Raw genomic sequence first — 16,568 nt, 5'->3', positions numbered from 1 at the left:
TTCAAACAACTAACTAATTTATTTTTATGTATTGAAAAAATGTAAATGTAGATAAAGATTATTTTGAATTCTCATAAATTATTCGTTACAGTAAGATAAATAAAATAACATTATAATTTAGCTTTGGTAGATCTTACAAATCGCATAATCAGGTAACTTTGATGAATTTCATGAAAGACTTATTAACAAAGCAATACAGAGAGATTGAACGACAATTAGTTAACTCTACCAATCTTATAAAATTTTGATTTGTTTGCATAAATACAAATAATTCAGCTTGATGATTTTCTACGATAATAACTCGGTCTTTTCCCTATTATCATCGTTTGGTTTTACAGTGAAATTAATTTTCGATTTATTTTGAAAAAATACTTTTTAAATTGATAGTCATTTCTCAAATATAAACTATCAATTGAAGCAGTTAGAGATGTGTAGTGAATGCCACTTATTGAAATTAAACGTAATTTATTTCCCGCAGTCACTCTTTTCTCTTTTTACTCCACAAATTTATAAAGCAATTTATCATGTGGTTAATTTCTTCAGGAGTATCTATCATAGGTATATGTCCAGCCATGGGAATAGCTTCAAGATAAGCTTTCAGTATTGTCTAAAATGTAATATTTTTATTAAGAATTAAGCATTTTTTAAAGTTTTTTTTATTCATTAATATTGTAAATTAGAACTTACTCTTTCCATCTGACATTCTTGTACAAGTGACACATTGTTGTCTTTAAGTCCATGTATAAGTAGAGTTGGAATACATATTCTTCTGTGAAAAAGATAATCACCTTCTGGCCATGACATACCGTTCAAGATATATTTCATATGAGGAGGCCATTGTTTTTTTTGTTCAGAGCCACAATAAGGATGCTGTCGACCTCTTGCTGCATATAATATATTTCGGCGTAAACCACACATTAAAAGTGGAGATAAAATTATTCTTAAACAGCAATGACCTGCGCCTTCTTTCGTTGGTGACACTAATGGAATTGGTCCACCACCTGATATAAGAACTAGCTGGTGAATTTGATGTGTGTATTTACTTGCCAAAGCTGTTGCAAAACTACACCTGGAATCAATCATATATATAATTGTAAACTATTTACTCCTTGCATCTTTTATTCAGTTTAATTTTGGAGTGAGTACTTATCAGAAAGGTTGGATCAATTTTTTTGAAAATTTGATTGTAAATTGTTTATGGGAATAAGATAATATGAAATTTTCATGAAACTCAAGCTTAATGTTACATTACTATTAGAAAACATGTTTCGCGCAAGCGCGCGTAAGTCCTTTTCCATAAATTTATTTTAATGTCCGTTGTTATCTAAATTGCGTCTATTTCTATGCTGTTTCTGGCCAATTAAGTTTCTGGAAAAGAGGTTTTACTTACATTTCATCTATTTTTTAGTATAGAATCATTAAAGTCCACCAATTCCTGGCGGATCTAATATTACAGTAGGTTTACGGCAGTATACTACGGTAGTTGTACCGTAACTTACGGTAGTTATATCGGAACTTAAGGTAGCTCTACCGTAATCTTACTGTATCACTACCGTAATTTTACGGTAGAATTGTCATACGTTGCGGTAAAACCACAGTAAGTTACGGTGGTGTTACGGGGAAATTTCCGTAGTCCCGGGAAACAAATTTTTTATATAATAATATAAAATTATATATAAATGTCTAGATAAAATTATATCTATAATATAAAAAATATATTTCAAATATACATATTTAGATATGAATAAAACAATTATAAAAATATGAAAAATTTATTTTCAATTTAATCAACAACACAAAAAAAAAATTATATAAATAAAATATAATTTTTTTTCCTGTTGTTGATTAAATTAAAAATATATTTTTTAGATTTTCATAATTAAATTTATCTATTACATTTGAAATATTTTTTTAATATTTTAATACATATATTATTTAATATATTCTAAGATATATTTTGCTATTCTAAGAATATTCTAAGAAATATACATTCATGCATAAAATTAAAGAAACAGAATAAAGTTTTAAATTTTTTTAGTGATTTGTACAAGGTTGTAACTTAGTGAAAAAAATCGTATCGAAATTTTGAAAGAGCATCTAAAAGCTTTAAGTCTCTAGTTTCAATTAGTTTAGCTGAAAAAAAATTTTCACGGCCCGTAGACTCGTTAAAAGAAAAAAAATCTGAAGATTTTTGTCTCGTGAAATAAGTTTACTATTTGTCGATTAAAATTGTTTCAAAACAATTTAAAAAATTAATTCGGATTGAATCTGAATGAATTGGTTTGAAATTATAATAATAAATATCATTGCATCTAAGTTATATAATTTAGATTTGGTCGCAACAATAGAACACGCCCTGGCTAAAAATACTGATTGAAAAGAATTAAGAATGATGAAATTCGAATTGTTTTTAATAATTTCAATTCTTTTGTTCGTATATATAGATATAAAGTTTGCATGAAGTGGCCGCTTCTGAATTCTTTTCGATCAGTATTTTTAACCAGGGTGCTTTGGAAAGTATTAAAAAATTTCAAGTATAAAAGTTAACTATTATAATCGATGGAGTAGAATTTATAATAACTATGGTAAAGTCTAACTACGGTAGCATTACGGTAGGGTTACGGTAGAACAGTAGGTTACGGTATATTAGCCTAGTACTATAATTTACGGTAACTTACCTTAATTCTACCGTAATATTGGATACGCCAGGGATTGAATTACATAATGTTTTATTTAACAAACGACAACGTAACAACGCAGTAAAAACAATTATGTGATCAAATACAGAAAAATATGTACAAAAGTAAGAATGTGTTAGCTCATGCAGACTGATAGACGCTCATTAATCATATTGATATTTCTTGTATGAATATAAATACGAAAGAAAATCCAGAGAAAAGCTGACAATGATCGATTCAACTACGGAGACTGTCGAATTAATTATCGATCGAGGAATGTGGCAAATGCCACATACATGCTATATATACATTGTTACGTTCTCGTAATATTTATTAATTAAATAAATATAATTTATTTGATTATTATTTTGCATTTATGGGGCGTTTCATACCAAATCGGCTACTTTTTTAAGTCACCCCCTCCAGAGTTATTGAAAAGTTTATGTTTTTGAGACTGATAAAAAACACTTTCATGAATTTTGTCAAATTTTTCCGACCACTTGTTTCTGAGATACCTTTTTTTTTCAAAATTCGAGGTTTTTTTAATTCGTTGCTTATAATTTCGCAAAAAAGACATCAATCGGGTCGTTTTTTTGTCAAAATCTTCATTTTGAAACATTCTTTCAAGAAAAAAATACGTTTTTATTTTTAATCAATCTCTTTACTGTTGAATTTAAGTTTCGAGCAAAAAAAAAATGTTTTTTCAGAATATATGTCCCCCTCGATTTTTTTGAAAAAATTCTTAAAATAACGAATGAATTGACAAAGTTTTGAGACCAATCCGATGGTGGACAAACGTTTCGTTCTATTATTTTTCTTAATTCGAAAATTTTTTTTTTCTTTTTATAATTTTTTGACTTAATTTGACCAATAAATATTCTTAGATCGGTCTATTTAGCTGCTACAAATTTGTAGGTAGATTTTTTAAAAATCTAACTATTGTATTTGTCCTCATGGTCGATTTTTCAAGGAATTTTGTCATAAACTATCATAATAATTGGTTGAGTTGGATTCAGAAATACCACTCGTTAAAAAATTTATATATGTATGTGTATATATATTATAATGTATTCACAACAATGTTTTCGAGCTCAAAGAGCTCGAAAATAGCGGAAAGTTTTAGGGCTGGGCCAATGGGTCAACCGATAGACCGATTTTTTTTTTGTGATTTTTCCAAGAAATATTTTTTTGCACGACTCATGATGCGAAGCATCAGAGAGTGCTTTACGATCGACAAATGTTTTTCGCCTCACTTCGGCAACCATCTCAATTATTATACCCTTGTTAGTTCACGGAATCAAGATATTTTGCATACTATTTTGAAGATAATTTAATGGACATTAGTTTCATACTTTTAAAAAATTTATTTAGTTCAATAAAAACGGAAAAAACATCAAAATAGTTTTAAAAAATTTCCTGTCCGTCAAGTCTGAAACCCGTATACATGATAACTTGCGAAAAAATCCAGTAATTGAATCAAAATTTTTTTTTTTTAATTCTTTGATAGATTTGTAGGTCCCCTATTGCGAATGGCTAGGTAACTCAGTGTCTTTTAATTACAATTAATAAAATAGAAGAAAAGGCTGTATAACTATATCTATATTGGCAAGGTGCGCGACGAAAACGACATCTGTCGACCGCATTAAATCATCCTCAAAAAGCACAGAGAGAATACGGAAAGTTTTTATGAACAAATAATTAAAATTTTTAAAGATTGCGAAATATATGTGTGATACCACATTTGAAAGGTGGAAAAATATAGAGTAGATTGTACTGAAAAAAATAAGTATAAAAAATTTTGATAAATACAAAATAAATAATATTTTGAACGACATAAGGTTAGCTTGTAATAATAATAATAACAACAATAATAGTCATAATAACAAATGAGTTAAAATAATTATAATTATAATTTTTTCAAAGTTAAAAATATTAATTTGCATTAAGTAAAGAAATTGAAGTGATTTAAATTATTCGTAATTTTAAATTTTAAAACTCAACAATTAAAAATACTTTGGGTTAAAAATTTGTAATTTAAAAAATTCCCCGTAATAATTTTTAGCCAAAGATGAATATCATGGATGGAAATGTATAAAACTTTCAATTACTATTTCTGTCAGTATTTTTGCAATTAACAACACAACAACTACTTGTCCTTATTTTTTAACATTGCTTTCATTTAACTATTCACAAGACAAGTGCGATTTAACGCGTATTTCGTCCACTGCAGGCGCTACAATCGATTCGATTGTCCCCACCCTATACTCCACACCCTGCCAATACATATATCTATGTAAAATTAACATGAATGGTGATATATCGATACATTATATGTACATTTATCCCACCAGGGGCGCTTACGAATTACCGTCCTAGTACAGCTGTTTTTTTTTTTTGCTAATTGGTAAGCTTGAATTTTTTCATTTCAATTTTTTTTCATTTTTTTTGTTTTTGTTATTAATCGAGATATTTTGAGTAGGTTCTTTCATAATTATAAAAAAAATCTGTCTATCGGTTGACCCTGCGGGCCAGCCCCAAAACTTCCCGCTATTTTCGAGCTCAAGGAGCTCCTTGAGCTCGGAAACATTGTTGTGAATACATTTTCGAGCCCTTCGAGGTCGAAAATACTTTTGTATCCCATTGTTTTCGAAAAAAAACGTTTTTAGCATTTCTTTCTCGCATGATAAATCACGAATGAATTGATCGATTTCGATGGTTGAGGCGGCAATCGACGTGTTTTATTGAGTTCTAGAGCTGATCATATTTTGAAATTGTTTGGTTGAGTCGTTTCAAAGATATTCGCAAAAAACCGTTTTTTGGCATTTCTTTCTTCCGCGATATCTCTCGAGCGAATTATCCGATTTTGATGGTTGAGGCGACAATCGACGTGTTTTATTGAGTTCTAGAGCTGATTAGATTTTGAAGTCGATGGTTTGAGTCGTTTCTGAGAAATCAATAAAAAACTAAAAAAAAAAAATTTTTTTTTTCCGTAATTCGCTAATATTTTCGAGTCTACTCGATCAAATGATCTGAAATTTTTAGAAAAGTTGATGGCCAACAAGCTCTTTCGATTGCCGCCTTAACCATCCAAATCGGTTCATTAGTTAAAAAGTTATAGACCGGTCACACACATACACACACACACACACACACACACACACACACACACACACACACACACACACACACACACACACACACACATACACACACACACAGGGATCGGCGTTATCGATATTTTCGGTAATTTAATTACCACTAATTACTCTATGTTTGAAAATTTGATAATTTTCAAGTCAATATTACTCATTATTAAGATACTCAATAATTAGGCGCTAAGAAATTTGTAATTATCAAAAATTTGAAAATTTATATTCGATTACTATCCAATATTTTGATAACTTATGATACAGATGAAATAATTTCTGAATATCCTAGCAATTTATATTTTGCTCCTGCATATTATTGATTTTTCATTTAGTTAGGAAATTATTCATTTCAATTATCAATTATTTGTATAATTACATAATTAATTGATTTAATTACTGATTGTTCAAAAAATTAGTTAATTATTTTTTTCAATTATTGATTATTCGAATAATTAGTTAATTATTTTTTTCAATTATTAATTATTCGAATAATTAGAAAAATTATTTTTATAATTATCGAAGACCCTAGTATTTATTCGTAAAATTACATTGTAAAAATTCTTATTCAATGATTCTCAATCAATTTGATTATCCTGAAATGACATAGGGGAGAGAGGGGCAAAATGGGGTACCCCAAAAATTTCGTAAAAATGTATTTTTTTTTTAAAATCGTTTTAAAAATGTTTACAGACAAATTTCAATATCGTTCGACAGTCCTCGAAGCGAAAAAATATTTTTGTTTCAGATAATGCGACTGCATTCATAGTATGTTACGCATCTAGGGAGGAAAGTGGGATATTTCAACCCGCGCGGTATTGTCACCCGAGCTGAAGGCGAGACAATACCGCTCGGGTGATAATACTGCGCGGGTTGAGATGTCCTATTTTCCTCACTAGGTGCGTATACAATTTGTTATCATACTAGGACCGAAAGTTTGACAATAATTAAGATAAAATTGAAAAAAGCATGGCTATGACGAATAAACAGACTATTAAACTTCATTTGTTTTGTATTCACAATGAAATCTGCAGTAAAAAAATAAATAATTTGAAGAAAAAATTTAAATTAAAAAAAAAATGATAAATACTCAAACAAAATGCATACTTTTTTTTATTTAAAGAGTCTTGTAAATAACATGTGAAATTTAAATTAAAAAAAAAACGATTGATAAGTTTTTATTTTGACTGAAATTCTTTTTTTTTAAAGATAAATTACTATAAGTATGACAATTAAGGGAAAATACGACTGAGATGGCTGAAAAAAAGATGATTTCCGGAAGCTGATTTTTTTAACAGGGAAAATGATGGAATTTGGGGGTCGTTTTTTTTTATTTTATTGTAGGGGAGACCGAAGTGAATTGTGACAGAGATTTTTTGGAACCTATTAACTGATAGCGAGCTCGCAATAGCGCATATTTGTTAGTTCAAGTCTCGAGCTAGCAAACGCGTACTATTACAAATTCGCTAACAATTAATAGGTTCCAAAAAATCGGCGATGTCACAACTCACGTCGGTCTCCCCTATCCATGTGTGATAAAATATAAATATTGATACCTTATCTCCTATAAATTTTCTAATATATTAAAAGAATATTCATTACATTTTTTGCTTGAGATAATACTTCAGATGAGATCGAAGATCAGAGAAATCGGTCGAATAGTTTAGAAACAGTGGCCATTTTAAATTTTCAAAATCGAAAAATGAAGTAAGTTTGGTGGTTTAAGGACTGAATAACTTTTAAATGAGAGGTGATAGTAAAATTTTGGAAGATTCATGTTAGAGCTCATGAAATTTTCTTTAATTTGACTGATAAGTCATTGGAATTTTCAATATAATTACTGAAATTGTTAGCTTAGTCACTTCCTTTCAACCGATAAGTTTTCCTTTTACGAAAAATTAATACATACTTAGGATGAAGTTGAGCAAATTCATACAATATAGTTACCTAGAATAATTGAAAGAAAAAATGAAATCTACCGTCCATTTCAGCGGAGACTGATTGGTATTTTTTTTTTGTTTCAACCTGATTTAAAAAACCTTAAAAATCGAAACTTTTAAAATCCTGTTCGTACAACGATAACTACATCCATACAGATTAAAAGAAGCAATTAAAATTTGTAATTTCAGATGATCTGTTTTTAAGTAATCGATGCAATCATGGAGGAAAAAATTTTCCACGAGATAGTTTATAACTTTTTCATATATAAATATTTTTCAATAAAAATTGACGGTAATAACCTTCAATAATAATAGTACCCGGGAAAAAATAAATTAGATCTTCGTAGATCTAAATTTTGGCGCTAACTAAAGTACGCTACATATCTATATATTTATTATTAAGCACGATGTAAGTAGATCTACAAAGATCCAAAAATTTTTCTTGGTTATAGGAGTTCGTAATATACGTAGATCAACGTTCATCTAAGTAGATCTAAGGAGATCTACGTATACCTCCACGCGCCATTTTTTTCATCAACGTAGATCTACGCGTATCTATGGAGATCTAATTTATTTTTTCCCGGGTAGTAATGAACACTTAATAAAGTAAAAAAAAAAAACCCGATCCCCAAATTCCTTCATTTTCCCTTTCAAAAATATTCGAAAAGAGGTTGACCCTGCAGGCCACCCTGACAACTTCCCGCTCTGCGAGCTTAACACGTTGAAATCGAAGATTTTTGAGCTCTTCGAGCTCAATAATTTTTTTGTGAACTTTCGCAACAACAATATCTTACAAACAAATTGACCAATTCTAATTTTCGAAAAGTCATTAGACGTAATCTTTTGAGTACTAAAAATGTTGTAAAGAACCAAAATCGAAAAGTCTTAAAATTTCAAAGTTATGATAAAAAAACTTTTTTTTTAAATATTTAAAAACCCATAACTTTTGAACGCGTTGTTCGATTTCGACGTTCAAGACGGCAATCAACGCGGGTTTTTGAGCACTTAAAATGTTGTAAGAAAAACAAAGTCGATAAGTCTCAAAATTTCAAAGTTATCTTGAAAAAACGTTTTTTTTTGAAATTTTTGAAATGCCATAACTTTAAAACGCGTGGTTGGATTTCAATGTTTAAGACGGCAATCGATGCAGTTTTTTGAAGCCTAAAAATGTTCTGATGAGAGCAAAATCGATTAGACGTAAAGTCTCTAAGTTATTCTATGAAACGCTTGTTTTTTAATTTTTTCGATTTTTTGGTTTTCGATATCTCACGAACGAATCAACCGATTTTGATTTGCAAAACGGCATTCGACGTCGTTTTTTGAGCTTAAGAGCTGATTAGGTTTCCTTATTGAGAGGTTTGCATGTTTAGGTTTCCACTATATTTAAATGGTGTATTACCGTACGAAGGACGGTGTGGCTCAATAAGTTATAGATCAAATTGAACGGAATATAGTATAGGGCCGGATAGCTCAACTGGTAGAGCACTCGGCGCGATACCGAATTGGTCTGGGTTCGATTCCCAATTCGGGCTATCTATATTTTTCTCAATTTATCTATAAATTGTCTTATTGAGAGGTTTGCATGTTTAGGTTTCCACTATATTTAAATGGTTTCCACTAAATTTAAACAACGAAGTTGAGGCCTGAATAGTTTATCTTCATTAAAAAATTTTAAATAGAACCCTTGAATTGGAGTAATTCCATTATTAATTAGTAATTAGTAATTTTAATATATATATTACTAATTAGTTTAATAATTGATAATTTAAATATATAAATTTCTAATTATTCAAATAATTGATAATTTAAACATATAAATTACTAATTATTCGAATAATTGATAATTGACACAGTTAAATTAATAATTATTCTAATAATTAGTAATTACAATAATTTAATTACTAATTATGGCAATAATTAGGATTTAGAAAAATACAATTACTAATTTTCTAACAATGAATAATTCATAGAATCCCAGTATTAAATATCCAAATAATTCTCAATATTGACGCTGAAATTACTGATTACTAAAGTATCAAAAAAAATAATGAACAATATTATTAATTTTTTAAATAACGAGTAATTAAAAATCTAAAATTTTTATTTTGCCGATCACTGCACACACACACACACACACACACACACACACACACACACACACACACACACACACATATATATACATACATACAGACACTCGGACATCATTCGAAAAATAGTCAGAATAGCTTTCTAGGACCTCAACACGTCGACATCTGTTGAAATTTCGATTTTCGTAAATCGGGGTGAAAACAATAACTTCCTAATTTTTCGAAAATCGTCGATTTTCTTAGCGGGAAGTTAAAAATACTAATGTAATTGAAAAAAAAAAAAAAAAACAACAAATTTTAATGAAAAAAAATTGTATATAATTTAAATTTATTCGTGCTTCCCGCCATTTTTATATTATTATTTTATTATTTCATAATAAATGAGTATTATGAGTCGTACACTTTTGGATTTTCCAAATTTTTATTTACAATTTTCTAACTATAATAAATTATTAATAAAATAGATCTCTTCTATAAATTAATATTATAAACTTAAAAAATCACAAAAACAAAATCTGCAGCACGTGGTCCCGTTGGAATTAAGAGCTCATACTTTAAGGGAATTTTTTCTGTCGTAATTGAAACCGTTTGTGAGGTGATCGTAATAAATTCAAAAGATCTTTTTCAGAACACTTTACTGCACACTAATGCAAAGTTCCTGATTACTGTATTAGTGCAACAAAGAAATACCGTTTACCCACTTAGGTGCGAGAATGAAAAAAAGTAAGAACTTCTGATAAGGATGCAGAGTGATTTGATATGTTATTTGAAAAAATTTTCGATAAAAATAAAAAAAATAATTTTTTCCTTTTTTTTTATCTTACTGTGTCTCCCAAATTATATAGTAGCTACAAATCTGTAAAAATTTTGAAGAGCAGCTCTTATTATAAGGATAAAGTCTACTGAGTTTCAAATTTCTTGAACAATTACTTCGACCGTGATAAAAAATTAATTGTTCGATGTCAAAAACCTCGTGTTATTCAAATGGGAAACTTACATCGCTGTGCGGCACGGGTTAAAATTGAAATAGAGATCTGAAACTTGGAGGATATTTTTTTTTTATTTATTTCGAACCACATAAGCCTCTGGGAGCATAAAAATTCGAAAATTTCCAAAATAAGGACCACCCTAATATACATACATTTCAGTCGTCTACGTTTGTCAGATAGTCAGAACATTAATCAAATCAATATAATAATACTCTTATAAAAAGAATGATATTTTAGTTATTTCGGAACCCAGTTGCTCCTTTACCTGATAAGCCGGACAAGGAGGATTGGTCGAGTTCCCTTATACAGGAGAATAAGGTCATACCCAGGTAGGAATCGCGAAGGCTGATTATAGGCCGAGCCTTAGCACTATTGTCACTTGCCAAGCTTCAGCAGCTGAACATTGGCCCAAGCCTCGGCTGAGGCTTGGTCCAATGATTTTATTAAATTAAACGGAGCGTCGGGTAGTGATCAATGGTATATGTTTTGATTTATGTTAAATCGAGCCTTGGCCGCTGACCGTTGGCCCAAGGTTCGGCTGAAGCTTGGCCCAATAGTCTCACATTGTTAATCTGAGCCTTGGGGAAGGACCATTGTTTTTCGATTAAAATTCTATAATTCCTCAGCAAAGAGAGAAAATACCTAGGGTCTTAACAGTTTTTTCTCGGAAATTTATTACTCTACAAAAATGGTCTCTTAGATTTTTTTGATAAGCCTAACCGTTCAAGAGATGTTTGCGCTTCGAATATAAGTAATTTTTTATATCATCACAGCGAAATTTTGAGTTGGTTTGTGAAAGTTTTTTTTTCAACTTAGAGCTTAAATATCTCTTAAACGGTTGAGTTTATCAAAAAAAACTTGGCGACCTTTTTTGTAGAGCGGTAAATTTCCGACAAGAATTGTTAAGAGCCTAGGTATTTATTTCTTTGCTGAAGAGTTATAGAATTTTAATCGAAAAACATTATTTTTCAAATAAATCAACTTTGAGCTTTGATATCACTTAAATGGTTGGATTTACGAAAAATATGTAAGAAGCCTTTTTTGAAGCGCGGTTCCTATAATTTATAGGAACCATTCCCATAAATTATAGGAACCATTCCCATAATATTATGGGAATGGTTCCTATAATAGTATGGGAACTATTCCCATAATATTATGGGAATGATTCCCATAATGAAAGTGGAATGGTTCGTATACCATTATGGGAATCATTCCCATAATATTATGGGAATAGTTCCCATACTATTATGGGAATAGTTCCCATACTATTATAGGAACCATTCCTATAATATTATGGGAATGGTTCCCATATTATCATGAAAAAATTAATTTAAAGAAGTGTGGTAATCACTTCTACAATACACAGAAATATTATTAAACATAAAAACAAAAATTCAAACATTGAAAAAAAAAATCGTATTTGACAAAAAAACATTAAAATTTTTAACAAGAATTTTTTGTCAGCACAAAACATTCAAGAAAATCCAAATTTTGGGAAATTTCTACACTATTGTGCAAAAAAAAAATTTTGTGATATTATAGGGATGGTTCCCATACCATTATGGGAATGGTTCCCATAATATTATGGGAACCATTTCCATATCATTATGGGAACCATTCCCACAATGGTATGGAAACTATTCTCATACTATTATGGGGATGGTTCCCATAATATATGGGAACCATCCCTATAGTAGTATAAGTACTATTCCCATACCATTATGGGAACCATTCCCATAATGCATAGCAAAACTTCCCATAATTTTCTTTCCGTGTACATATTATTTACATGGAATCTTAGATATTTGAATTCTCCATACCATAAATTGTTACATAGGAAAACTAGAATTGCGGAAATTGTCAGTATCTAAATTTCTGTGCTAAAAGTACATTTGAAAAGTCTGAATGATAAAAAAACCCATTCAGCTTTATAGCTAATATATAATATAACTAATGTTTTCTAAAAAATCTACTTAAAAATGAATACTTTCTAAAATTAACTAGAACGAACTTGACAATATAACAATATATCCTAAAAAATGCTGTTAAAATTGTTGTATGATTAAAATTAATAAAATGTAATATTACCCGTAGTTGTGAGCTACTAAAATGCATTTTTGTCCAGGTTTGAAAACATAGTGATGAAGAATTTCTTCCAAGTCGTTCAATAATTTCTCGAAATGATAATCACGCATTTTATCTGGAGTGGAACTCATACCATGACCTAACATATCGGGAGCAATGCAAGGATAACCCATATTCGAAAAAAATTGAAGTTGATTTTTGAAAATTTCTGCAGATGATCCGAATCCATGGAGAAATACAATTATGGGTTTTCGAATTCTTTGAATGATATCTGACGCTGTCATCGACTCCTTGTGACTCTCAGCAGCTTCTTTCGAGCCCCTATGTATTGTCTTATAATTTTCCATTTCTATAATTTTCAGTTTTAATTTTTTTTTACTTCCATCATTTAATACTTTACTTTTTTTTTTATTGTCACTATTTTTACTAGTATTCCCTAATTTAGCAGTAACTTTTTCATATAAAAGGGCTATTGAACTTACTTTTTCGATTGGATTTTCTCTTAATGGCACTTCAAAATAATTATTGTCTACAACTGATCTCATTTGATCGATTTTATTTTCGGCAACTAATGAAGTTAAATCAGAATATAATTTTTCATCGATTTCAACAATTGAATTAATTTTACATTCTACGATTTCTTTACCTACAGAGATGTCATTCTTATTTTCATTTTGACTTGCTACCACTTGTTGGCCATGTTTTATGGTATCTGTATTTTTTTTATCTTCTTTAGTAAGGCTCGTAGTATTTTTATCATCTAGATTTGACAACATCTGCGCTTGACTAAATTTATCTTCTATTATATGCATTATCGATTTTTCAAGACTAAAATCTGATTCAATAGATAATTCCATTGTTTCAACACTATTAACGCCAGAATCCGTACAATCTATTATATCAAGATCTTTATCGTTGAATGGTTTTCTCAAATCAAAATCGAATTTATGGGGATCATTTGCCGATGAAATAAATGCTTGATTTACATAACTATTAAGCTCAGATTTATCAATATTTGTAACACAATATCCACTGTTGTATTTATCAATAGGAAATTCAAATCTTATATCCAAAGGACTAATTATTGACTTATCATTAGTTCTTGTATCACCCGATATTGTACGAATATATTTATTCTCATTATTAAGATATTTTTTACTAGAAACCGTTTGATCAGCACTACTCATGCCTTTCATTGTATGCTCAAGAACATCTTTCAGTATTATATCAATGTATTCTTCTAAATCTTTAACAATTTCACATCTGACTGTAGGAATATCATTTTGATGGCTCTCCAAATAACTTTTTTTTGTAATTTTACCGATTTCTTTTTTACTTGTCGGCTCTGATGACATCGGTTTTTCAAGACAATTTACATTTACAATGTCTTTGTTTTCTGATTCATTAACACTTGGTCCTCTTATCTCGTGTTCTTGAAAATTAGCCTTAATGTGATTTATTTCAGTAGAAAATATATTTTTTTTAGTGTTATTGAGACCAAAAGATCGGCGAAATGAACATCTGCAGTTATTAGATGAATGAGGTTTTTCTATCCATTTTGAAATGAAGTTTTCATTAATAGATTCAAATTTATCCGCAGATAAATCATAAAATTCGCTACTTTTTTGAACTGGCCTCAATATTCGAAGTACACGTCGAGGTCCTACAATAAAAAAATCACAGTCAGGTAATTTTACTTTTTCAGGTTCGATACGGTTACGATTTTTTAGATAGTTATATAGTTTGGAATACCAAGATAATTCTGTAATTTCTACAGTCATTTTCGTTACTAATTCAAAATTTAGAATTTACACTTATCACATATGTTAGCCTTCTTTTCACAGTGTAAAAAAAATCTTTTAATTTATGGAAACAACACTATTATATTTTACGGTAATTTATTATTCACCGAATTCCTAAAAAAACAATGAACAACCCTGTTTTCATGCATTTATTTTAGTAGTGGATTATCTCACTAGTTTATAATAGTAGTAGCATGTGTTTCTCATCTTCGAAATACATTTCTGGAATGAACTCGTCAAAAACATTATATAAAAACATATTGAAAAAACAATTGTTGAATCACTTTAGGTATTTTTATCTTACGATATTCAAATATCAATTAAATAGTTTTATTCACTTGTGAGACTTCAATTTACAAAATAATTGATATTTTAATTTTTATTAACATTAAAAAAAATTTATAGTCAATCTATCCAAATTGCTTTATTTAGCTCAATATTTATATTTTTCAGTCATTGCACTTGGTACTGTCACTATCCTCAACTTACTGTAAACTGCTTTCACCGACATGTGATAATTAAGTTAATCCATTTAATTATAAATTAGACGATTATACTGAAAAATATGTACAATTTCCTTTTTCATTTTTATCTACACATTAAACTTGCACATAAAACATCATTAAAACGAAAAATTTAAACTGATAGCCTCTTAAAAACAACATACACATTCAACGCTTTGTCTACTTCATTAAACGTAAAGAATTTGAAAAATAACTGGATTTTTTTATAAGCCAAATTGAGTTGCAAACCTGCCACTGCTGCGACCAAATTAATAGTTCAAACATGTTCGAATATGTGTAACGGCACAAGTTAGAAATCAACTAAAATATGATCGATACTGCGCATGGATCACGGCAGCCATTATGGTTAGAAAATACCAACACATATGATCAGTTGAATGAATTACTTGTTACTGACTGTGAGGCCCGTTATTTTTCAAGTTCACTCGAGTCCTACTCTATTCTCCACGTGACAAACAGATACAGGGCCTGTCAAGGTTATTTTTACACATATTTCTTTGATCTACTCAGTGGCTCAAATTTAACCTTTCGAATTGAATTTAAAATTGTTTATATAATTTGCTGACCAGCTTGAATTTGAACTGAACCATTGTTGATCCGTTTGCATTTTTATAAATGGTATTGAAACGAATTCCAGTGTTATTAAAGTATGATAAATCAACACATTTTTTCATATCTCTTATAAAGCAAAAGGACCGTTTTAAGTATACATCACAACTAAAATTAATTCAATATCTCGGGAAAAAAGATTGGATCTGTTTAGATTAAATTTGGTTCAATTTCCCAGCTCTGCATTTTGGGTAGACAAAATCTCTCCACAACAAAATCTCCTGGGTCGAAGTATCTTTCCGATAAAATATTTTTATGATTAGATATCATTGCATTTTCTACGAAAAATGTTTATTCTTAATCATTTTCTTACTTATACTAGCTTTTCAACCATAACTATTCTACAATAAGTAATACAGTGAAACCCCCAGGAAAAATGAATTAAATATGGCCATATATGACCATATATGATTTCTCTATATAAGGCCATATATAACTTGATGTGGCCATGCATTTATGGAAATTGGAAATATATACTAAAGAAAAAAAGTATTTTTCCAGCCGGAATCCCAAGTATTTCCGATTCAATTTTCCTTCAGTACCCTATCCAAAAATTCCCATAGAATCCACTCAACTGCGACAAAAACCGCATAGAAAATAATACGGTCTATAGGATTCTATGCGGTTTTTGTCGCAGTTGAGTGGATTCTATGGGAATTTTTGAATAGGGTAAGTAAACATATTCTTACTGTAAAAAACCTGGTA

General features: G+C 29.6%; 2 protein-coding genes across 4 annotated transcripts in view; one reads left to right on the top strand and one right to left on the bottom strand.

Annotated features, from left to right (window-relative positions):
* LOC130664425 (uncharacterized) overlaps positions 1-16,568 on the top strand; it is a 94,109-nt gene that overhangs the window by 12,838 nt on the left and 64,703 nt on the right. The gene's annotated exons all lie outside the window — the stretch shown is intronic.
* On the bottom strand, positions 2-15,762 carry LOC130664426 (uncharacterized). 3 transcript variants are annotated; one of them, XM_057464288.1, is made up of 4 exons: positions 15,220-15,740; positions 12,932-14,591; positions 688-1,069; positions 2-607 (listed from the first exon to the last, which is right to left on the bottom strand). In XM_057464288.1, exons 1-4 carry the CDS (start codon positions 15,239-15,241, stop codon positions 479-481), a joined length of 2,193 nt encoding a protein of 730 aa, XP_057320271.1. In that variant the 5' UTR covers positions 15,242-15,740; the 3' UTR covers positions 2-478. The 3 variants fall into 3 exon arrangements, with proteins under 3 accessions (XP_057320271.1, XP_057320270.1, XP_057320272.1); XM_057464287.1 differs by having other exon boundaries at positions 12,932-15,741; XM_057464289.1 differs by lacking the exons at positions 2-607; positions 688-1,069 and adding an exon at positions 1,079-1,368 and having other exon boundaries at positions 12,932-15,762.

Source organism: Microplitis mediator, chromosome 3, assembly GCF_029852145.1.
Source record: "Microplitis mediator isolate UGA2020A chromosome 3, iyMicMedi2.1, whole genome shotgun sequence".
NCBI lineage: Eukaryota > Metazoa > Arthropoda > Insecta > Hymenoptera > Braconidae > Microplitis > Microplitis mediator.
Note: the sequence above shows the minus strand (reverse complement) of the source record. Positions and strands in the feature narration are given on the sequence as shown.